Source organism: Talpa europaea, assembly GCF_964194135.1.
Source record: "Talpa europaea genome assembly, chromosome: 10".
NCBI lineage: Eukaryota > Metazoa > Chordata > Mammalia > Eulipotyphla > Talpidae > Talpa > Talpa europaea.
The window spans coordinates 5,855,131-5,878,587 of NC_140077.1; the positions used below are offsets into that span (position 1 = coordinate 5,855,131).

At 43.8% G+C, this 23,457-nt stretch overlaps 1 protein-coding gene across 5 annotated transcripts in view; it reads left to right on the forward strand.

The window, feature by feature from the left end:
• Positions 1–23,030, forward strand: part of ATE1 (arginyltransferase 1) — a gene marked incomplete at both ends in the record, with an annotated part of 98,590 nt that extends 75,560 nt beyond the window's left edge. For all 5 annotated transcript variants that reach the window (XM_084245772.1, XM_084245771.1, XM_084245768.1 and 2 more), the window contains one exon: positions 22,852–23,030. In XM_084245772.1, coding sequence (XP_084101898.1) covers positions 22,852–23,030 — 179 coding nt within the window. The remainder of the gene's footprint in view (positions 1–22,851) is intronic.
• Between the last annotated feature and the right edge of the window lie 427 nt (positions 23,031–23,457).

The window sequence follows — 23,457 nt, forward strand, 5'->3', positions numbered from 1 at the left end:
TTGTTAAACCTCCTTCAGATGCCCTGGGAAAGTTTGGGGAGATGGGTGACTGTTTCACAAGGCTATCTTATTGAAATGACAGTAAAAGCTTTATAATACCCAAAAACACAGAAGTCTGTGAGCATTGATGTTTTAGAACAAATTTAAAAAAAATTAAAAGCCTTGTCTAATGTTGGAAGGCAGCATATAGATAATATTAAAACTTCGCTAAGTCTATAAATTCGCTGTCTGACAATTGCTGGAATGATTAACGATTAAATTAGAAGAGGGCAGAAGGTGAGGTGATATCAACAAGCTTGTCATCAGCCCCAAAATAATCTGTTGCTAGTTGGACATTTCCCTGCCTTGGGAAGTATCATTAAATGTTCTTGCTTTACCTTGTCACTTTCTAGAAACTGAACATGAATTGTTAGTTTAAAAGAGAAAAACTCTGAAAGGGGACTTGGACACTGTGCTTTGGAACCTGCATCCTTTGACACTCAGTACAACATTTACTGACTAGGAACTGACCCAAAGCCAGACATAACAATTGAAAGGTTCTGGAATCATTCACACACAATTTCCACATAAGAATGGAGTCTCAAGAGGGAAGGAATTATGATGTCTGGTGGTGGGTATGGTAGTAACAACTGTTGAGGGTTCCCCAGTATTACCTGTTAAAAATAAATTGTTGAAGAATAGCGTCTCTGCATTTGTCTGCAAGATTGTTTTTCAGTGTTTAGATTCTGTCTTGTAGAAAAATAAGCTATGACATGAGAAATGAGGAGGTCTGTTTATTTTGTGAGTGTTGTGTGGTGCCAGCAAAAGGTGTTCTTGTTAGAAATGTGTTTTCCTAGTTGCCATTTGTTTGAAATAGATGTCACTTAGTGGAGATGTGACTTACGCTTCTGTAGCGTGTTTGCTGGTAATAAAATGAAATACACTAAAAAATAAGGACATTTGACAGTAGAGAAAGAATTAAAGTTACCTGCCTTAGTAATATCCCCTACCAAATAAGAGAGCAGAAGTGAAATTCTAAGCGGTTTTCATGCCAAACAGATTTTCTGCACCTGATTTCCCTTCAAAAGCTGACCCTAATACACAGGCTTGCCTTCAGGTAATTATTTGCATTTGGGGAGCAGGAGTTGGTTCCAGTTGGAGGTAGGGAGACCAGTCAGGAGAGTTTTGCCTATGGTAATCAAGCAAAAGACGATGGTGGCCTGGACTAGAGTGGTCAACGGTTGAGAAAGGAGAGGGAGTGACTGGATACTGAGGATTTTCAGTTATTGGAATCCAGAGAAATAGGCTGAATATGTGCAGCAAGAGGAAGGAGTCGTCCAGAGGATTGTGTGGGGCTTGATGTGAACTGACTTAGTGCTTCCTTCACTCCTGCATTGAGGGCATAGGAGGAGGAGTAGGGTTTGTGGAGGAGAAGGATGGTGAGTTGGGCTCTGGATGCATTGAATTAAAGGTGAGTAGAGACATTTAAAGGGGGTACAGGGGATGCCTTGACACGCAGATCTGAACTTCTGATGAAGACGTGGGCAGGAGGCGCTAGTGAGTGAGTGGACACTCACAGTGAGTGTGTTTGCCTAGGGTGAAGAACGGAGGTCCCGGGAGCCCCAGTAGAAGTCAAAGAGGTAAGAGAGGTGGGGTCAAGAAGCCACAGAAGGATCAAGGCAGGGGGCATTAGGAGGGTCAGATTCCGCTGAGAGGGCCTGAGAAACATCCTGGAAGGATCTCGGCAAAGATAGGTTTTAAAGTAGGAATGAATTGTGTTGTGGCTTAACAAATGAATGGAAATTAAGAAAGCAGTCACATTTGATTTTTGAAGACATTAGCGAGATAAGGATGATGGAGAGAAGGAGGGATGCCTTTTAATAAAACGGAGAGGTTTGAGCCTCTTGGGAAGCTGGTAGGATTTAAGGAGAAAAAGACGACCAGGCCTTGTTACAGTTGGTGATGGTGACATTTGTCCATGTGATGCTTCTCCCGCAGCCGGAGAAGCAGACAGTTGCCTTGTTTCCAGGGTGAGAACTTGTCAGGTTGCGGCTGCGGAAGGGCAAGAATTTAAGCCTGTCGACAAGAAGTGGTAGTGGCCTCTGATGAAACGGGATGACTGCTGCTAAATGCCATAAAGGCGTCTCTGTAGCGTTGGCGGTCTCTGAAAATGAAGGTAGTGGGGTACCTGAATCAGCTGGAAGGACAGTAGCCTTCAGAGGCTGTCGGGGTTCCTTTGTCAGCAGGCTGTGGCCTTGGCTGTGCGAAGATAAAGCAGAGTTAAGGTATGAGTTATCGGAAGCAGCTGAGGCAACTTCACGCTATTTATGGCAAGATGGACCCGTCAGGGATATTGTTCCTCGGTGCCATTTAGGGGTGAGCGTGGCTATATCCTTGAGCGGAGCCCCTCTTCGTTTGCTGAAATGTCGTAAGTGCTGCTGCTCCCAGCAACGCAACGCAGGTGAAGTCCTTCCTGTGTGTCCCGTGGCAGAGGCTAATAAACAAGACTGAAGTTTAGAAGAATCTCATTTTGTGTAGATGGTTATCTTTAGTGCATCTTTCTTTCCTAGTGTTTTCAGTTTTAACTACAACTCATAGAAGTGCAATTTGCGTCTCGGATGTGCCTATATCCACATACATCCACATACATCCAAGTACATCCACTTATATCCACGTATGCGGGTATTGTGTGTATGTGTATAGATATAAAATCGAGACCAAAGTTTCATGAAATACTGTTTACTTTTTTTAGATAGAAGGTACTCTGTTTTCTTTGCTGTTCCATCAAAAGGAAAATGCTGTATTAAATTGATTTCACAACCTACTAAAAGATCATGATCTACAGTTTTTAAAAAAGATGCTGGTTTTTCTCAACTTTTTTTTTTTTTTTAAAGATTTATTTATTTATTTATACAAGCACTGGGTACAGTCAGAAGCATGGGAGGGTGCGAGAATCCAGCAGAGCCAGAGCGGGGAACAGACCAGGCAGATGAATGAAATACACTGCTGACGGGAGCAGCGGGCATGGCAGGAGAGGTCTGTCGCACCATGTGGGACCCTCGCCGGTGGCCGGGGATCGAACTGGCGCTGCAGAGGCTGCGGGCAGCTTCGCAATCCAGTGCTCAACCGCTGTGCCACCAGGGGAGGCCCTTTTCTCAACTTTTAAAGATATATATTGGATTTTCAAATTTGTCAGTGTACAGGTGTTAACTGTTAACTGCTACGTTTCTGGTGCCCCTGAACATGAGTTTTGTTTGCAGCATGGCAATTCCAAGAATACTACAATGTCAGAAATTACTCTTCAATTCATTAAAGTAGCAGTCTATTAAAGTAACATCTGTTTCTTCTTTAAACATTTAAATTCAGATTGCAAATCTTACTTTCAATATATGTCTTGCAAAATTTTACCCATCATTCTTAAGGGGCTTTTGAATAACATTTGATTGCATTTACAAAATGCTAATTAAATTTCTTTAAACATTTTAAAACTTCTTTCATAAATGTAATGTACTCAGTTTCCCTCTTAATTCAATTGTCTGACAAAGTACTCTTGTAAATCTAATAAATTTATAGACGTAATCAACCTAAATTTTATTTAGTTTGAAATCACAGGTCTGAATGAGTTATTTAATTTTGCATTTCCTTTTGAAGACACATAGAAAGTTTTTAAAAGTTCACCAAACAGCTACTGGAGATAACTGAATTTTAGTACGGTCACAAGATGCAAGCTTAGTATACAAAAATCAATTATGTTTTTACATACTAGCATCAAATAATTGAATTTTTTAAAAAATCCACTTACAGTAGCATAAAGAACATACAATGCTGAGAAACATATTCAAGACTATTAACACTGGAAACAACAAAGCACTGCTCAGAGACCAAAACAGTGGGGAGATTTACCATGTTCATGGACTGTAGACAATACTGTCAAGATGATGCCTGAAGTCATGAGACTGATGTGTTGTTATTCTAAGGCACTCAGTTCTATCAGCATTAAGGGGTAGAAAATAGCAAATATGCTCGGATACTTTGACACCATATCCAATCCCATGATATTCTCAAGTGTATTCCTTCTTCGAAGTTTCTCCAGGTTGAAAGGCCCTGAAGTCTGTTTATAGTGCCTTGTCAGAGACTCCATATCCCAAGTTGCTGGGTCACATGGTCCAGCAGCAAGGGTCCTTACCTGATGATTGGGTCTGCTCACTGAAGTTTATGTCCCTCAGGCCCAAATGCTTATTTCTTGACTGGTATTTGCATTGCATTTAGGTTTTAGGGGATGTCATCCATTTCCATCCAGCTCTAAAGATCTTTGGACTTGTTGGAATCTTCATTATATTCCTAGGATCATTCGAATTATGATTTGAGTGACATTATACTCCATTGAATTTTAGGTACCTTTCATAGCATTTTCTGACTGTTCACAACTTCCAAAAAAAGTCTGTTAACTTTATTTATACTGAAGACTTAACTATTACAGTTATATAATAGCAGGTAACTTGAGCAGAAACACCAAATAATGTTATTGTAGTATTTAAACTAGAAATCTAAAGATAGAGGTTATATTCTGCCCCACGTTAACTTTGTGACTTAAGTGGGTGCCAAATTCTCAGCCTCAGTTTCATTATCTGTGAAGTAGAAAATTCGTATTATATCAAGTTAATATTCTAGTATGTTTTGTAACCTCTGGACCTTTAAGACTTTTTGAGGATTCAATTGCTTAAAATTGGAACATGTTGCCTAAAGGAAAGAGGTAGGATATGGAAGTGCCCACTTGATATGCACCCCAACATCTCCCACAGTTGTGCTGAGTTTTGCTACACCGAATGCTCTCTTCCGCCTTTTCTTTCCCTCACTGCTATGATCAGAACACTACATTTCTAGTATCAGGTGAGGCTGAGGGTTTAAAAATGTTTCCACTTCTCAATCTCGTGACTTTGGTCCACTCTAAGAAATGTATTTTAATAGCATAGTACACATTTCCATACCTAGCTGCCCATCCTTTCACCTACACACAGACACACGTGGGCGTGCACATACACTGCACACACTCCACACACATGAAACAGAAGCGCGCAGACCAGTGCTCGTCCTTCTCATGTGATACATTCTAGTATTTCCTGGCCTGGCTTGGGTTTTTAATTTTGGGGCAATGCTGGTCACGATACATTACATCAGCTTCCCAACTACCAGCCACAGTTGAAATACAAGTGTAGCAGGAGTGAGAGAGGAGGCGGGGAAGCCGGGGTTTCTGCTCCAGCTCTGCTCTTTCTGTTTGGGTCGATGCGGTCTCAATGAGGGCTGTGCTCGCTGTGGTCCGAACGCTGAAGTGCGTGTATCCTCCTGTTTCATCCTCACAGTGACCTGATTTCTCTTCCCCCTAACACACTGTTCATGAAGCAAAGAACTAATTGGAAACAGGGCTGGCACAGAGAGGCCCTTGCACAATACTCCTGTCCCTGCAGGGACCGGTGTGAATTTGTAACCAGACAACTCGCAGTTGTGGGTCTCTCTGTGCGGCAGATGCTGTCTGTAGAGCCGGTACATTTAGCCCCTGACCCTGAACGCTGAGGTGGGACCGAGGAATCTGCCCACATGCCCAGTAACTGTCCTGAGTGGCTGTGCTTGAGTGACAGTGCCCACCCTGGGTAGATGCACTAGAGGGGCAGTAGATGGGATATTGTGATGTGATGAGATTCGGTGTTTGAAATAACTGTTCCTGCTCATCAGAAGCCAGGGGGAAGTTCTGGCTGTAGATGAGAACTGGGCTGTAGACAAGCAAGGGAGTAGACGTTTATGGTCCACAGTTGTGCCTTTCTGGGCTTTCCGTGTGTGCTAAACAGGCCTCTGCTCCCTCTCCATCCTACTGATGCCAATACCTGAGAACAGCTGCCTGGGGCGTTCATTTAGACATGTATTCCAGCTGCGCGCAGATGCAGGCTCTGGGTGAGAATGGTTACTTGTGAGTTGGTGACCGTTCTGTTTCCTCCTTACCTCTGCTCCAGTAGATTTAGTCTTGGGACCGCAGCCCAGGTGTTTCTGTTCTTATAAGGGATCTGCAGTCAACCTTGCTCGAGATTTTTTTTTTTTTTTTTTTTTTTTTACTTTACTAGGGTCTAATTTTATAACTTATTGATCAGGTGTGTATATATATATATATATATATATATATATCCAAAGATTATGTCCCTAAGTAGATAGTAACCTGAAAACTGTCAAAAGGCTAAACAAATCCTGTTTTGTGGTTTCACATAATAATACCACCATCATCTGTGTTTTCGCGCATATTGCATTCATATGCTGTTTTTTTTAATATTTAAATCTTTATTTTATTTTTTTATTTATAAAATAGCTGGAGTACAGGCCAGAGGCGCGGGAGGGTGAGAGGATTCACCAGAGACAGAGTGGGGAGCAGAACAGGCAGACAGACCGAAAGCACTGCTGAGGGGAGCAGCGGGCATGACAGGAGAGGTCTGCCACACCATGTGGAACGCTCCCTGGCCGGCCAGGAATCGAACCCGTGCTGCAGAGGCTGCGGACAGCTTCACAGCGCTGCGCTCAACCTGCTGAGCCACCGGGGAGGCCCCGTACACTATATTTTTAAAGCTCTTTGCTTTGCAGGGTAACTGGCTTTGTCACCCAGGTGCCAGGGTCTCCACATGTGCTGCCTTTTGAGAAGGTGTTCTCATGGGCTCCCCTCGAGCCAGCTCTGGACTGACATGCATGTCCATTGGTTTTATTATGTCATCAAGATGCGTGTTTAACATTTTATGCTGAATAAACATTACTTGAGTATGCTAGGGGAAATACATGTGTGCTTTTCTATTTTCTTTTCTTTTTCATTTAGTGTCAAACAGCACAGATAATGTCTTTGACCAGACAGCAGCTGAGAAGTTCATACGCAGTCGGAGCCTAGTGCAGGAACACTGAGTTCTCACTTCTTCTGAGAACTGAGAAGCTCATCTCTTCCCAAGAGCCAGGTGTTGAGGAGGGCACCTTCCTCGCGAGAGGCTGCCGGGAGTGCGCAAGAGCCCTGTGCACCCATTAGAAGTTATGGGGAAAGAAAGGTTGAGCTACTGACATACTGACTAATGTCAGTAATTCTGTCTGCACTGGCTTACTAAATTTTCATAATCCTTTTCCTTCTATGTTTTCAGAAAAGCCGCCTGATATCCAATGATCACAAATTGTGCTATTTTTAATGGCTCTTTAAAAAAAAACACCCTGTTGTTAAATCCATTGCCGTGAATCCTTTGCTAAACAAAGACTCTTTTGCAGTGCAGCCAATTAGCCAGTATGTTAAATTGTCATTTTTTTAAAAAGATTTATTTATTTATTTATACAAGCCCTGGGTACAGTCAGAAGCGCGGGAGGGTGAGAGAATTCACCAGAGCCAGAGCGGGGAGCAGAGCAGGCAGAAGGACCGAAGTACACTGCTGAGGGGAGCAGCGGGCGGCAGGAGAGGTCTGCACGCCATGTGGGGCCCTCCTCCGGTGGCCGGGGAGCAGCCGGGGATCGAAACGGCGCTGCAGAGGCTGCGGGCAGCTTCGCAACCCAGCGCTCAACCGCTGCGCCACCGGGGAGGCCCCTGTTATATTGTCATTTTTTTTTTTTTTAAAGCAAATTGGCTTTTTTTTTTTTTTTTTTAATTTTCTAGAGGCATGTCTTATTTATTTATTTATTTGTTATTTGTTTGTTTGTTTGGTTGGTTTATACATGCACTGGGTACAGTCAGAAGCGCGGGAGGGCGAGAGAACTCACCAGAGCCAGAGCGGGGAGCAGAGCAGGCAGAAGAACCGAAGTACACTGCTGAGGGGAGCAGCGGGCGGCAGGAGAGGTCTGCTCACCATGTGGGACCCTCCTCCGGTGGCCGGGGAGCAGCCGGGGATCGAACCGGCTGCAGAGGCTGCAGGCAGCCTCGCAACCCAGCGCTCAACCGCTGCGCCACCGGGGAGGCCCTATATTGTCATTTTTAAGAGTAGGATTTTTAAACCTGTTTTCTTGGAAAATGTGCAGACTGTTCAGGAAGGCAAGAAAAAGCACAGAAGGGACATTTCATTCACTTACGCTTTTTCAGTTTGCCAGTGGTGCGCGAGTTTGCTTTTGAAGCATTGCCCTGGCTTTAAATTATAAACTGCAGCCATTTCTTTCATAACTATCCACTTTTGAAGATATTTTTAAAAACAAATTATTTCCGAAATCAAAAGGAGTGTGAGTAGATGGAAAAGCAGTCCATTGTTTTCAGTCAGAATACATACTTTATTTTATCTTTCAAAATACATTAAAGGAATCATTGAGATTTCTTAAAAAGCAACAGAAATGTGTTTGGGTTAAAAGGAGGGCCTCTGAAAGGCCTTCTGGTTCTTTCCCTCTGTGTTTTTGCTCTTAAAAGGCCTCTATACTCACCTCAAGACTTATGAAGAAGCACTTGGGATATCGGAAGGTCTCTTAAAAGATTTGCCTTAAACTTATACTGGTTACTTTAGACAGTCTCAACTTTTAAGAATGTGTGAATAAGTCAACAATGTGGAGGGACAGGGCCTGGTGTCTGTGTCGGAGTCTGTCAGAGCTCCGCCAAGGAGGGGCCTGGTGTGTCCTCTGCTGCCTCTGTTATCTGAGGGTCCATGTCGTGATGGAAATGTTTGCCCTGAATTGGTGTTGGTTAGCTTGTTTATTGAATGTTCTTATTATAGTGCCCTCACCCTTTCACTGTTAAACAATTTTGCTTCAAAGTGGACATTTCAGTCCTTGCAATGAAAATGAAAATCAAGAGCATTAGGTTATTTGGGGAGATTGGAGTCAGTCGGTGACAGATGGCCATTATCCTAAGCCATCATGAACTAATGAAAGCGCAGCACAAACACTGGGCGTACGTGGAAAATTCCACAGGACTGGCCGCACAGACAAAGGGATGGGCAGGGTCTAATAGAGATTCAGGCAGAAACACCAAAACCGGAGTAGCTGTCAGAAGTTAAAGTGGGGCTTCCATGAGCACTGGCGAGCGCCCCAGGTGCAAAGTGGTGGCGCTTGCTCTGTTTGTTCCGCTCTCACCTTGGAGAGGGCGTCTCTGTGGAAGGGATCACCGGCCCCATCCTGCAGCCAAAGAGGATGGACCTTTTACGACGCTCAGGGGATCATGTGCTTTTGCGCAGCAGTAAAGCAGCTGTGGCGCTTGGCTCTGTCAGGTGACCCTAACTCCATGCCCACACCTGGGCTTTGGCTGAGACTCATGGGCTCCTTCGGGCCCCAGTCACTCTCTTCGTGCAGATCATCCGCGCTTTGTCAGTCACTTGAAGATCTGGAACTTGGGTTTTCTCCTTGCATGTCTTGGTCCTCGGCCGCTCTGGCAAGCAGACACAGACCTGTGCAGGGCGTGTGGCACGAAACAGCCCTTTTTATTCCAGATGAGCCTAGAGCTTTGGAGCAGGTTGCATTAGCAGCACTTCCTTACATTTGTATTGCGGTTAATGAGTTTTATGGAGATTTCAGACACCGTTCTTGTTCTAAAACTGGATCAGCAGAGTACAGTGTAAAGCTGTTGTGACCTGATTCATTTCAATGTTTATAACACATTCAGAAATGAAGGGAAATAATCCAAGAATGATTTAATTTGAGAATTCAGACATCGAAAAATAAACATGTGGTGCTAATTAACAAGGAAGCTGATAATCGTCAGGCGGCTGCTCTGGAGGTTTGTCTTCTGTGCTTGTTCCCCAAGAATGTGAGATTAGTCAGCCCCATGAACCGCAGACACGGCACGTGGCTCCCCGCCGGGCCCCCTGTGTCCGTATCCCCAGAGTCTGGGAATGTGGTGTCTGGGCACCGGTTGTGCAAGGAATTGAGAGGTTGGGTTTCCACCCTCACGGAGTATACAGTCGGCTTGGGGGCCACACGCATAAAATGATAAAGAGCAGCTAGAATACGGTTCCCACAAATCTTGGGGTTTGTTCAGGGATGAGCACTGTCTGTGTCAGTTACCTTAACTGTGGCGAGGTGTGGGCATGTCTAAACATCATATTCTACACTTCATGTATCTACAACTTTCATTTTTGTTTGTCACATGTCCCTTAATACAGCTGGGGTGGAGGGAGAACCGTTTCTAAGTGGTCAAAATGAAAGAGAAGCAATTAAGCTGACAGGAACACAACTGCTGAGATGTTAACCGCATCTTCCCAAGCGCTTCGCCGAGGTACGAAGGAACATGAGTGCGTTTTCCTCACTGCTGATTCTGTCCAGTAGTGAACAAGTGCTCATCCATTTCAGTCTCTCAATTGTGAGCACAGACAGGAATTAATGGAAATGTAGCTTTGCCTTTTTTAAAAAAGAGCATAAAAGGTCTTGGAAACTTTTCCTGTAGCCATCAACCTTTGCACTACTGCTCCTGCTTGGGATTAAAAATAGAGCTAAAGCGTATTTCATGTCTTGAATGTGAAAAAGCTTCAGGATCCGGGGACAGGATGGATTCTGACTGCTGGGCCTGGGGCCCAAGCAGCAGCTACCCCACGAGCTCCGCGGTATCTGTGCTGTGTCAGGCATGGTTCCTAACACGCAGACGGGCTCTATTTTGGAATTCAGAAAATCGCTGTTTTCAGTAGAGAAGAATGGCTGTGTGTAACTTTGCCTTCATTTGTCTCAGTCTTTTGTGAAGATTTTTGAGGGATCTATTAGATGGAGTTTTTTTTTTTTTTGTTTCCTGACAGCCAGGGTTTGATTTGCTCATGTTAAATGTTCCTTTATTTAATTTTTTTTTTTTTTTTTTGGCAAGCTTAAACTAACATGCCTTTCTTGTAGATACTCAGGTTTGCTTTAAGACTCGGGTGTTTTTATGCATAAGTAGTTTTAGATACTGATTTATTCATTCATTTAAGATACTTTAAAACAGTAAGTGTAGAAGGCCTCGTTTTGAGATTGCTGCTAATTGCAGTGGATAATGAAAACACCTGATAAGACTGGATTTTTTTTAGTTAATGAATTATAAATCCCCCACTCATCTTGAATAATAAATTATTTAAAATTAAGCACAAGTTTTTTAATTTTATCAGATCATATTTATTAAAATTTGGCTTTATTGATCAAAGTATTTGATTTATAAAATTGTTTGACTTTTAAATTACAGAAAAGTAATTGATTTCAAGTTCAGAAGCAGACACACTTTCAAAGAGTGGATACACATCGAAATCTGAGACTATTTTGAATTTATACGGAGGATGCTGTAGTTTTGCCTTTGCTTATGAAAATCAGTAAAATCCTAAAATACTACTTCAACTACTTAACTAATCTCAGAGATTATTAGGTATTTCATGCAAAAATAACTAAACTGAAAAGATACAACCCAATAAGAATATCTTATTTTACTATATTTTTTTTGTGTGTGTCTCTGTCTCTCCCCCACCGAGTCACACTCTCTCTCTCTCTCTCTCTCTCTCTCTCTGTGTGTGTGTGTGTGTGTGTGTGTGTGTGTGTGTGCGTGCATGTATTGCTTGTGTCCCTTTCTGTGTCTTTTCTCTCTTCATTCCTCATTCTGAGTAGTACTCCCTGGGTGAATCGAAGGGCCTGTGGGTTACCAGTTTAGGACGATTAACTGAAAAGCTGCTATAAACATTTGTTGGTTTTGTGTAAACTTATGTTTTTGTTTCTTTTGAATAAATGCCCAGAAGTATAGTTAATTGCTGAGTTGTATATTAAGTATATGTTTAATTTTTTAAGATGAGGCCAAACTGTTTTCCAGAGTGGATGTGCTATTTTACATCGTCACTAGCAAAAACTTTTTAAAAAAGAAAAGAGCAAGTTTCTGCTAATTAGGAATTTGTTAACTATCACTCTTATTTTATCTGGATTTCTGACTGCGTATGCTGTGAAGAATGTTAAAGGTGTTACAGGTGTTTATGTGGTACATGGGCGCCTGAGAAAATTAAAGTAAATTCACTGCCTGGTAAAGATTCACCACGACAGTGTGACCCAAGGTTTATAAAAGGCTGATTTGTGTCACTCTCATGTATTAACTTTCAGGGAGGTGATATCAGCCTGTTTTGGGTTTAAAAATGCAAAAAAAGAAAACCAAGTTTTTTAAAAAATAAAGTGTAACAGTGAAAAACTACACAGCAGTTCCTTCCTCCTGGGGCTTTGATGTTCTTAGGTTGAGTTTTCAGGGTCTCTTTCTTCCTCTGGTTAATATAACTGGTTTTTTAGTCTTCACAGGTTTACATTATCAAGTTACAGTCCATTACAAATTAATGGAGTAAGGGCCTCCCCAGTAGCGCAGCGGTTGAATGCTGGGCTGTGAAGCTGCCTGCAGCCTCTGCAGCGCCAGTTCGTTTCCCGGCCACCGGGCGAGGGTCCCACATGGCGCGCAGACCTCTCCTGCCCCCCCTCTGCTCCCCTCAGCAGTGTACTTTGGTCCTTTTGCCTGTTCTGCAACCCGCTCTGGCTCTGGTGAATTCTCTCACCTTCCCGTGCTTCTGACTGTACCCAGTGCTTGAATAAATGAATGAATGAATGAATAAATAAATATTTAAAAAAAACAAATTAATGGAGTAATACTGGCTTATTAACTGCAACAAATGTATTACACTAATGCAAGATGCTAACAGGGGTCCCTCCAGGTGGGTGGTTATATGTATAGTCCATTATATATATTAGAATATAGAGATACTCCATTAATAAAATTAAATGGAAGTCTGCTAACTTCTAATATCAAAATAGTGAATCAAAACATTGTTGTACTCAGAAGATGACAGTGACTTACCTGTATGTTCTTTGCACTGTTCCTACATGAACCTGAATGTCACTTTCATTCAGAAGCTTTAATGGGAGCAGAAAAATGGGAGCAACGTAAACGTGGCAAGAGTTTTCCCCAACACATTCTTGGTTTTATAGTAATTCTCTGTCCTGGAGCACTATTTTAAAAGCCAAATGACAAGAAATTGTTAACCGCCGTTAGGTCCATATTTTTTAAGGTGTGTGTATGTCTGCGAGGTGGTGAAGTGTTTCTCCCAGAGACTGCAGCCCCAGAGCGCCCTGAGCATCGGCCCTGCTCCCAGCTTCCCCGCAAGCCTGAGGCGCAGCGGTCTGAGAACCCCCTGCTCAGGTGTCCTGACCACGCTCAGTGTCACGAGCGTCTAGGAGAGATTTTCCCCCAGCTGCCCAGACTGTTCACCTGTCCTGAGGTGGGGGTGAGCCCTCAGGTGGCTTCTTGCTGAGAGGCAGGTCCGGGCCTGGGACTGCTGTGCCTCAGGGACCCTCTCTGTCTCTGAGCAGGGACCCAAGAGAACAGTCAGCCCTGACAGGGACCTCCACTCCCCACTCTGTCCAGCGCTAGCCCGGGACGCGGTAAAGGCAGCACCAGTGTGAGCGCTCTCTTCAGCTGCGGTCCGGGTTCAGGTTGTGCTAAGAGCAACAGTCAGAATAGTTACTGCTCTCATCTTTGTGCCGGTTAGCACTGGATGCTTCATATTTATTTATTGGCCGACACTTTAACTCTGTAGGCAGCTTCTTTTAAGTTAGAAATTCTTTTTACTAGAAACATAGTTGATTATATACTTGTTATTATTAGAAATCTGATGCGAAAAGTGGAAATCGCCTGAGACATCTATTGCACACACGTGCAGGGCACACGTGCCCACTCCCCTGTGCCCAGGTATGGGTGCTCTTGAGTCTCTTCTTGTGCTTATAGTTTCTTATTTTAATTTTTAATCACATTGTTTATTTAAACATATAATTTACTTATATAAATGAAATTCTCTGACTTGTTTTTTACATTAAAATCAGGGTATCTTGAACATCTTTATTATTTTATAAAGAACTTTGTCATTCTTTTTAAAAAACTATTGATATTTTAGAACAGTTGTATATTTATAGAAAAATTGCGGAGGAAGAGCTTCCTCACAAACCCCACGCTCAACTTCCTCTGTTCTCATAAAACCCACTCCCAATTTCCTTTCTTACTATCTCACATTTCTTTTTTGAATGGACTTTTTTTTTTAGTACTCAGGTCTACAGAAAAGTCGAATGGAAAGTAGATCATGCATCTACAGTTCCTCTGCATCTTTCACGGCTTGATCATTCATTTCTTTTCACCATGGAAATAATAGTCCATTGTGTGGATGTACTACAGATTGTTGATCCAGTTACTTATCGAAGGACATCTTGGTTGCTTCTACAATTTGGCAATTGTGAACAAAACTGCTATAAACATTTGTTTGCGGGTTTTTGTGTGGACATATTTTTCTCAGAGGCACATTTACTAGAGCATATGACGCAAATGTGTTTACCTGGTCTAGTGGTTGCATGTTCTGATACATATTATAGATAATAACTCCCCCATTTAAACATTTTTGCTATTACATGCACCGATACTTTTAAATATATATCATTTTGCACACATGCTAATACAGCTGCAGAACAGATTCCTAGAAGGAGGATTGCTCTTACCAAGATAATGTGATTTGCCCAAAAGGCAAGTTGTAGCGTTCTGCCCACGCAGCACACAGTGTTAAGTCTCCTAAGGCTCAGGAGACTCAGGCTGGGCCTGAGAGTTTGGAGGTCACACTTAGAGATGATTATTCAATCCACAGTATTGAAGTTTCCTGGGAAGAAAGTATAGAGAAAGCAAGCATAGAGAACAGTCTAGAATGTAATGCTAACTTCCAGCATTTGATGTCAAGTAAAGAAGGGAGACGTCAGCAACTGGAAAATAATTTCCCTTGTGCTAAGAGGAAAACCAGGGTAGGTGATGCCAGGAAGGCCAAAGGCAGTGATTCCCGGGAAGAGGAAGTGGTCCTCTGAGTTTACACTTTGCTGAGGGTGATGAGGACTGAAATGTGCTCATTGTATTCAAGAACAAGGAGACCCTTTGACCCTGGTGAATAGAGTAAAGGCAGCTGGGCCAAGATACACATTGAAATAGATTATGGAATGAGTGGGAGGTGAGGAAATGCCTTTAAATAAATACTCTCTAAAGAAGGAGAGAAAAGTGGAGTAAGGTAACTCGAGGGTAAGTGGGGGGGGGGGGGTCACAGGGAGTTTTGTTTGTTGGTGCCAGATGGCAGAGTCTTAAACTTTAGTAAAAGTTCGTGGCAAGGAACTAGTGCAGAGAAAACATGATTAACATGATTACCGTAATCTGCAGAGATTATGTGCTGATTGGGTTGAATCCAAGAATGGGAAAGAGAATGAAATTCTGGATTCAAACCTTTGGCACAGACAAGAGAATTATTAGTATGTGCCCCTAAGGTAAGGACTGTAATTTCTAATTTGACTTTATTCCCCCAGAAGATTCTCAAGTTTTTGCCACCTAAAGGTACTTTAATAGGATGTCTGTCTATATTAAGTCCCTTTGAAAGAATCAGAGCCAGACCACAGCCCAAATTCACTTTCTGGAAATAGCATCATGGCGAACTGTCATTGTAAACGCAGATTTGGCTTTGCGACCCCGGGGGTTACCTCTCAGTGACATTACCAGTTACCGCCGTGGCCACAGCGATCCTGCGCTGTCAGATGTGGTGGAATTTAAAACTTGATTGCCAAAAAAGTAATTTGCCACACCAGCTGAACAGCATAGACCCTGAAATGAACAGATTCATGTAGTTGATAATTTAAAATACTATCAACTATCCGTCTGTTGACTGCAGTGATGGGAATATGTCAGAACAAAATTTAACAGTGAAAACAGTGGATGTGTGATGCTTGGTTTGCCTCCCGCCCCCCCCCCCCACACACACACACAAATATGAGGGACTGTGGTGGAAGGCAAAAGAACACAATTTAGCTTTGGCATTTGTTAATTCTTAGTTTGAGGTGATTTTAAATGTACAGGAAAATTGTGAGAACAATACGAAGAAATGCAGCCCCTTCACCCAGATTCCTCCATTGTCAGCGTGTTGCCACATTTGCCTTATCATTTCCTCCCTTGCACTTTTTTTTTCCTGACCCATGTGAGAATAATGGTGAATTGATTGCACCATTATCCTGAAAAATTTCGCTGTGAATTGACTGAAAACAAGGACATGTTCCTACATCACCCAGGGACCGTCATCAGAACCAGGGAACGGCCCTGACACATTGCTCCCATCTCACCCACAGCCGGGCCTGTTGATGTCACAGGTTTCCCAGGAATGTCCTTAAGAACACAAAACACATGTGCGTGCACCCACACACCTACTTTCTTTTTCTTTCTGAACCAAAGTACAAATCCAGATCACACGTTGCATTTAATGTCATGTCTCTGTTTTTTTAAAGATTTATTTATTTATTTATACAAGCACTGGGTACAGTCAGAAGCACAGGAGGGTGAGAGAATTCACCAGAGCCAGAGCGGGGAGCAGAGCAGGCAGAAGGACCGAAGGACACTGCTGAGGGGAGCAGCGGGCGGCAGGAGAGGTCTGCGCGCCATGTGGGACCCTCCTCCGGTGGCCGGGGAGCAGCCGGGGATCGAACCAGCACTGCAGACGCTGCGGGCAGCTTTCAACCCAGTGCTCAACCGCTGCGCCACCAGGGAGGCCCTAATGTCATGTCTCTTGAATCTCCTTTTATCTGGAGAAGTTCCTTGGTCCACCCCTGTCTTTGATTACTGTGACTTTTTTAAGATACAATTCAGGTACTTTCTAGAACATCCCATGGTGTGTGTTCATAAATGTTTCTTCATAATTAGATCCAGGTTATGCAGCTCGGGAGAGATCGCCCTGGAAGCAGCGCCATGTTCTGGTTCAGCATCCGTGCGGCCGTTGCCAGCCGGTCTCGTTGCTGCAGACTGGAGTTTCTGTCACTTGCTAAAGCGAGATAGGCCAAGTGCTTCCACTGTAAAGTTAGTATTTGTAAGTGTTAATAAGTAATTCATATTCTGTAGGGAGATACTTTGAGATCACCTGAGTGCCCTGTTTTTTTCAAACTACCATCTACTAATTTTTACCTCCATTGATGTTTCTTGCTTGAGTCATTTGTACCTGAGATGGCTGCCAACTGATGATTTTCTCCTTCCTTGCTCCTTCTCCTTTGGTAGAAAGGGCAGCCCCCTGGCCCTGTGTGTTAACACCGGCGAGCACTCAGGGGGCCCGTGGCAGTCAGCACTATAACTTGATATTGTCGTTATTTATTTTGATTGCTCACATGGTCTCAGGTTTGGCCAGTGGGAACCTTCCCAAGTTGCCTCCGTATTCCTTTCACGTGTCCCTCCATTCTTTCCTGTTTCCTTACTTAGTGGCAGAAAAGATCCCAGGCTCATTCTGTGCTTTCCTGACCCAGCTTGGCAGTTGGGCACTTCTCCAGGGAGCGCTCTTGCTTCTCGTGGAGAGTGAGATTTGGAAAACAGGATCTGGGTAATAAGTATTCTCATTGCTGCTGGGGTGCATTGCTTCCGAGCTCTCGGTGTGCCGGGGCGCACGCACACCGGCCCTGGCGCCTGCAGCAGATGGACAGCAGCAAGCCCGGGAGTCCTCACCAGTCCCTCCAGTTCTCATCCAGTGCAGCAGATTTGTCTTGTGGACCTTCCTCTCCACCCCTGTATCTCTCCTCTCCAACAGAGAAATCTGGCCCCTCGTCCTCCATATATATTCATGTGCACGGTCACCTCCCTTGTTGTAACTGACCTCCTGGCCATGCAGGCCAGCGGTGACCTGGTCCAGCCAGCCCTGAACTCGCAGACTGCCTTCTGGGCCCAACACACAACAGCAGCTGTGCAAACAAGCTTCCCCTTTGTCTGTCAGGAATTATGTAGTGGCCTGTTTTGCATGTTTTAGCTTACATTTCTTCCATTATATTTTCAGTTTTTAAATGTAACCTTTATTAGGGTAAACGTTGATGGTGAAATAGGAAATATTTAAGATAAGAGTACTTAAGAGTCAAAATACATAGAGTAGAAACTGGAGAGAACACACAGTCCTATTCATCACCAGGAGGGTTTTTATTAGCATTTCACTTAGATAACCTGTACTAACAAGCCCTGCCAGCACTGTGCTGGGGCAGGAGTAGGAGTAGGTGTGATAGTTGCATGGAATTGACTGTAGGTCTGGCATTATCCTACCTTCCCTCTGGATACTTTTAACAGGACTGTGATGCCAAATGACAATAATGCCCCAACTAACGTAATCTGGAGTTCTTTCTGGTCAGAAATCATCTTGAAGGATTATGTTTTATATTCTGTTATGTGGTTTCTGGAAGCTGAGAGTTATTTTTATTCAAAATATCAAAAGTTTAATAAAATTAGAATTTTTTTCCCCTTTAAATAGTGATTATTTTGCCAAGGCAGTTAGGCAAGAAAATGAAGTAGATTGGAAAGGACGAAGTAAAACTCTATTTGCGGGTGGCATGATCCTGTGTGTTGAAAGTCCTAAGGAGTGTACTTAAAGAAGGACTGGCTAATAAGCAAGTCCAGGATGGCGGTGGGTCAGAGATCAGCACACACATGTCAACTGCATGTCTATGTGCTTGCAGTAAGCAATCTAAAAATGAAACTAGGTAGACAATTTATAATAGCACCAACAAGCATAGATTTGTTAGGAATAAATTTAACAGCAGTATAACACTTAAACAAAAATATCACATGTTCATGTTTTGAGAGACTTAATATACTTAGTCCTCCTCAAGTGAACCTACAGATTTACCACAATTTCTATTAAATACCAGCTGATTTCTTGAAGAAATTGAAGTTGAGCCTAAAATTCACATAAAACTAAGGGAATGCAGAATAGCCAAAACAGTCTTGAAAAAGAAGAATAAAGTTAAGTCTGTGGTTCTGGCATGCAGATAAGCATATATATGTCAGTGGACTCATATTGGGTGTCTAGAAATAAACTCATTTATAGTCCATTTTCAGAAATGATACTGAGACAATTTAGTAGGGAAAGAATAATCGTCTTCAACAGATGGTGCTAGGTCAACTGGAGAGCCGCATACAAAAGAGTGAAACTGGTTCCTTTTTCACGCTGTATACAGAATTTAACTCAGAATGGATTGGACCTAAATGTAAGAGCTAAAACCATAAAACTCTTAGAAAAAGAAATAAGAACACACCTTTGCCCTTGGGGTAGGCTATGGTTTCTTAGATTCGGCACCAGGAGCACAGGCAACAGGAACAAAAAATAAATAGAACTTCTTCAAAATTTGTGATGTTGATACTTCCAGAGACACTATCAACTGTGTGTAGATGGGGGGAACTATGTGTAGTGTATTTGCAGATCAAGTATCTAGTAGGATCTGCTATCTGGAATATATAAAGAACTCTGTTAACTCAGTAAAAAGACAATCTAGTTTTAAAATGGGCAAATTATTGGGTTGTCGGAAAAGTCATGAAAAACATAAAAAGAAAAGTCATGACTTTTCCGACAACCCAATATTCCAGTAGCTATTTCTTCAGAGAAGATACATGAGTGACCGGTGAGCACATGCACCTCGGCATCACTAGCCGTCAGGGAGATGCCACCTCACACCCCTGGGATGGCTGTGGTCAAATAGAACAAGTGCTGATGAAGATGGAAGGAACGGGAATATTCATACACGCTGTCGGGAATGTGAGAAGGTGCAGCCACTTTGGAAAAACACCTGGCGGTTCTTCAGTAGGTCCAGCATAGTTCCACGCCAGGTATATGGCCAAGAAAAATGAACAAGCAAAAACATACAACAAATGTTCACAACAACATTATTCATAATAGTTTAAAGGTGTAAGTGACCCAAGGAGCTGCTGAGTCGTGGATCCCTACAGTGGCGTTATTTGGCTGATCCACGCCACAGCATGGACGAGCCCTGACAGCGTCGTGCTGAGTGACAGGGAGCGTGAGGAGAGGTGACCGGCCAGCAGAGAGGGCGACCAGGTGCCAGAGGGGAGGGTGGGTGGGTGTGCCCTGGGGCTTGGGAAGTTGGGGGAAATGAGGAGTGACTGCTCTTGGGCACAAGGTGTCTTTCTGGGGTGCAGGAAATGCTCTAAAATTGATTGCCGTGATGGCTGCTCACTCTGGATATTCTCCACATCACTCTTTCGTCCACTTTAAATGGGTGAATTGTCTGGTATGAGATTTCTGTCTCAGTGCTGTTACTGTCTTTTACAAATAAGTTGTTTGAATTTATTTTCTTAGCTTTTATCAAAAAATGATCTGAGCGAAATTACTAGCAACAGTATTGAGAGTGCGAATATGAGAGTGAGAAATTCTCCCTGTTGGAGTCCCAGAGTAAATGGGCTTGAAGAATTAGCAGGTTGAGTCTGTGACTGCTGTGCGCGCCTTGCCTTGCCTTTGCTATCCTCTACTCACAGGTTTCCCCTTAACAGTTTCTCGCCATCCCCTGCCCCTCAGCGATCAAAGCATTCATCTAATGCCTTCTGTCACTTTGAAATATTCTAAATCATATTTTACTTTGAACCTTCCAGAACTAAGTTGAGTTCTGGCATACGTTTTATTCAAAATTTCAAATTCATCCATTGCATCAGGTTTGCCCCAAATGTATTTAGTTGTCGTGTACTGTGTCTGCCATTTATGCAGGTATCTGCGTGAGAAACTGAAAGTATATAACTTGTCTTCATGTTTATATAGTGATGCTGTAGTAATAAATAATGAAGTTAAGAAAATAGACCATTCCATCATTTTCTGGAAAGCCTAGAGGTTAATCTCTTTAAGAATAACAAATGAGTTAAATCCCCGTAAGAAGAGGTAAAGCTTTGATCTCTAGATTCTTTTCCTTTGAAAGCACCTGTGATGTGCAGTTCATCTCCTCTGAATAAAAGTTGGGGAAAAATCCGACAGTTGTTGCCCACCAGAGTTTTCCTTGAAGATTAAAATGTCATAGAGTTGACAGCCTGTTGGTATCACTAGCAAGCAAGTGCTCGCCTCAGAACGGAGTTTGTAGGATCGCCTTTGCTGTTACTCAGTGAAATCCAACAGTGATGCATTAGAAAAAGGAAGGGTGGACGGAGTTCATGTTGATGCATGTTTCCAAGATGTCTCAGGAACAGCTCGTTCCCCGTGGATGCAAAGGGAAACGGACTTTAATCTCAGAATGGCTTATTCTGCTGTTGTCCTCAGGGTCCCCTCAAATCTGTGGTGCTGGTGGGTTTAGCTGTATAATTTATCAGCACTGATGATATTTATTAGACACGCAGTACAAGTGATAGGGTGTCCACAGAAGGGTTTTATGAGGATTTGGGAATGGTGGTTTTTTTAAGTTTAGTAAGTAAGTTATAACTGGTATATTTTCAATATTTTTATATTTGGTTGAATTTTTCTGGTGTAGATTTTTAATTGGTTGTAATACTAATTAAGTGGAATGAAGAGAATCCAAACCTGTCTTCACTGATCATAAAACTGCAGGTTACTAAGCCCAGAAAACAGAAATGTGTTGTATCAGTAATGATCGTCAGTGGTTGCTGAAGTTAAGGACAGTAGACAGTATGCTCATTGAAGGAGAGGTGGATTTGATTTTCCTGGCCTTAGGTTAAGGTATGGCTATGAGACTATGGGCCTAGTAAACTCTATTTCAATATTTAAATGTGTCTTTTGAAATGGATCCACCCTGGGGGCCTGGTTGGGAGCCTGGTGGGCTGGAGGAGAGCACAGGGGGAGGGTTGTGTGCGGGCATTCACCTCCCTGTTCACACTGTTTGACTTGCACAGCAAGCATTACTTTTATGCTTTAAAAAGATACAGAATGAAAGTTAATATGCCTGTTATTGAGTAGTCGGTCATTTCAAGTTACTGAAATGTCCAGTTTTAAAAACCCGTAGTGTGTCCTGGTCTCTCGCTCTGCTGTCTATTGCTCTTCCCAGAGTACCGGCTCTGGGCAGGCGGTTTTCGGAGTCTGCATCCTAAGGTCGGGTTGCAGTTCGGCTTTCCTCAGGTAGGGCAGGATACACTTAGGGCTGCTCTTTCTCTCAGGTGTTTCAGTGCCTTTTTATAGTCAGAGGAAGGTGATGAGTGTCCACACTCCAGGCAGCAGAACGCAGGAAGGACGGTCAAGAAGGCAAAGGGCGTAGGCCAGTGTCTTAAAAGATTCCTGGACGGGGCCTCCCTGGTGGCGCAGGCGGTTGAGCATAGCGCTGTGAAGCTGCCCGCAGCCTCTGCAGCGCCAGTTCAATCCTGGCTGGCCGGCGAGGGTCCCACATAGCGGGGAGACCTCTCCTGTCTCGCCCTCTGCTCCCCTCAGCAGTGTACTTCGTCAGTCTGCCTGATCTGTTCCCCACTCTGTCTCTGGTGAATCCTCTCACCCTCCCGTGTATCTGGCCTGTACCCCGGTTCTTGTATAAGTAAGTAAATCTTTTTAAAAAAAAAGATTCCTGGACACCACCGGGGAATACTCCCACTTAATACTCATGGGCCGCAGCTTGGCCAGCAGGCAGCACCAGCTGCAGACATAGGCTTTCCCGGGTGTGGCCATTGTGTCCCGGAAGAGGAGGAGACCCCCAGGAAGGCTGCCCCCGGCAGTCTGCGCTGTGCCCCATGAAAGCTGTTTTCTCTCTGCCCTCCTGCCCACTGAACACCAGGGCCCTCCCGCCAGGACCAGGCCAGACCCAGGCCACCCAAACTGCAGCCTCAGCAGAATGCTCCCTGCACAGATGGGAACGTCAGCCTGATGCTGGCACGGGAGAGGCCAGAGAAATTTCCATCAGACTCAGGAAAGACGCTTGTCGTGAATGAGAAACTCATAAAGGGGCCGAGGCCAGCTTTTCCATGGCGCGCACTCTGTCCCCGAGGTTTCCGCCCTCTCGGGGCGGGCACCCGGCCCCTTTCAGCAGACCTTGTGTTTCTCACTGAGGCCTTTGTCTCCGTGCCGCACGCCTCGTGGGACGCACTGCTCTGAGACGACGGCGTATGCGTGATTGTGACATTTCAAGTCACTGGTATTTTAAAGTAATAGGTGAAAACTCGTTTCTAAATGTGTGTCTTTGTTACCACAGTGGATGAAGGCCGCAGCCAGGAGCCCGACCGACTGCAGGTGTTTCACAAGAAAGCCGTCCTGCCCTACGGGGTTTACAGGAAGCAGCAGAATGACCCCAGCGAGGAGGCGTCGGTGCTGCAGTACGCCAGCCTGGTGGGGCAGGCGTGTTCCGAGAGGATGCTGCTCTTCAGGAACTGAGGCCCCGCGCCGCCCACAGAGGAGACTGTCTTATTTTGGCTATTAGATGGCTTTTCTAAAATATTTTGTGGCAATGTACTTGTGAGAATCTCATGGTTACTATAAAGATTTTTTTAAATGTTCTGACCTGGCCTCTGAACTGGGGCTTAGCGTTTTGGATGTTTGTTTTATGAACAAGGTGTGGTCAACTCTTACTGTTAGTGTTTTGGAATGTGAATCAGTGAGTCCCGAGTAATCTAAATGACAGTCATGCGTCTCTCTTCTGTTAGAGAAATTAAGCAGCTGTTTCCTCAGACCCGCTTAAACCCGCGGCAGGGTGGGGAAGGTGGGCGTCTGCTTCGTCACTTAGAAAACGTCTTGAAAACAAAACTGCGACTCCATGTTCAGCGGTAAATTATTCAGGTGTGGCCTGCCCCTCGCAGAGTTA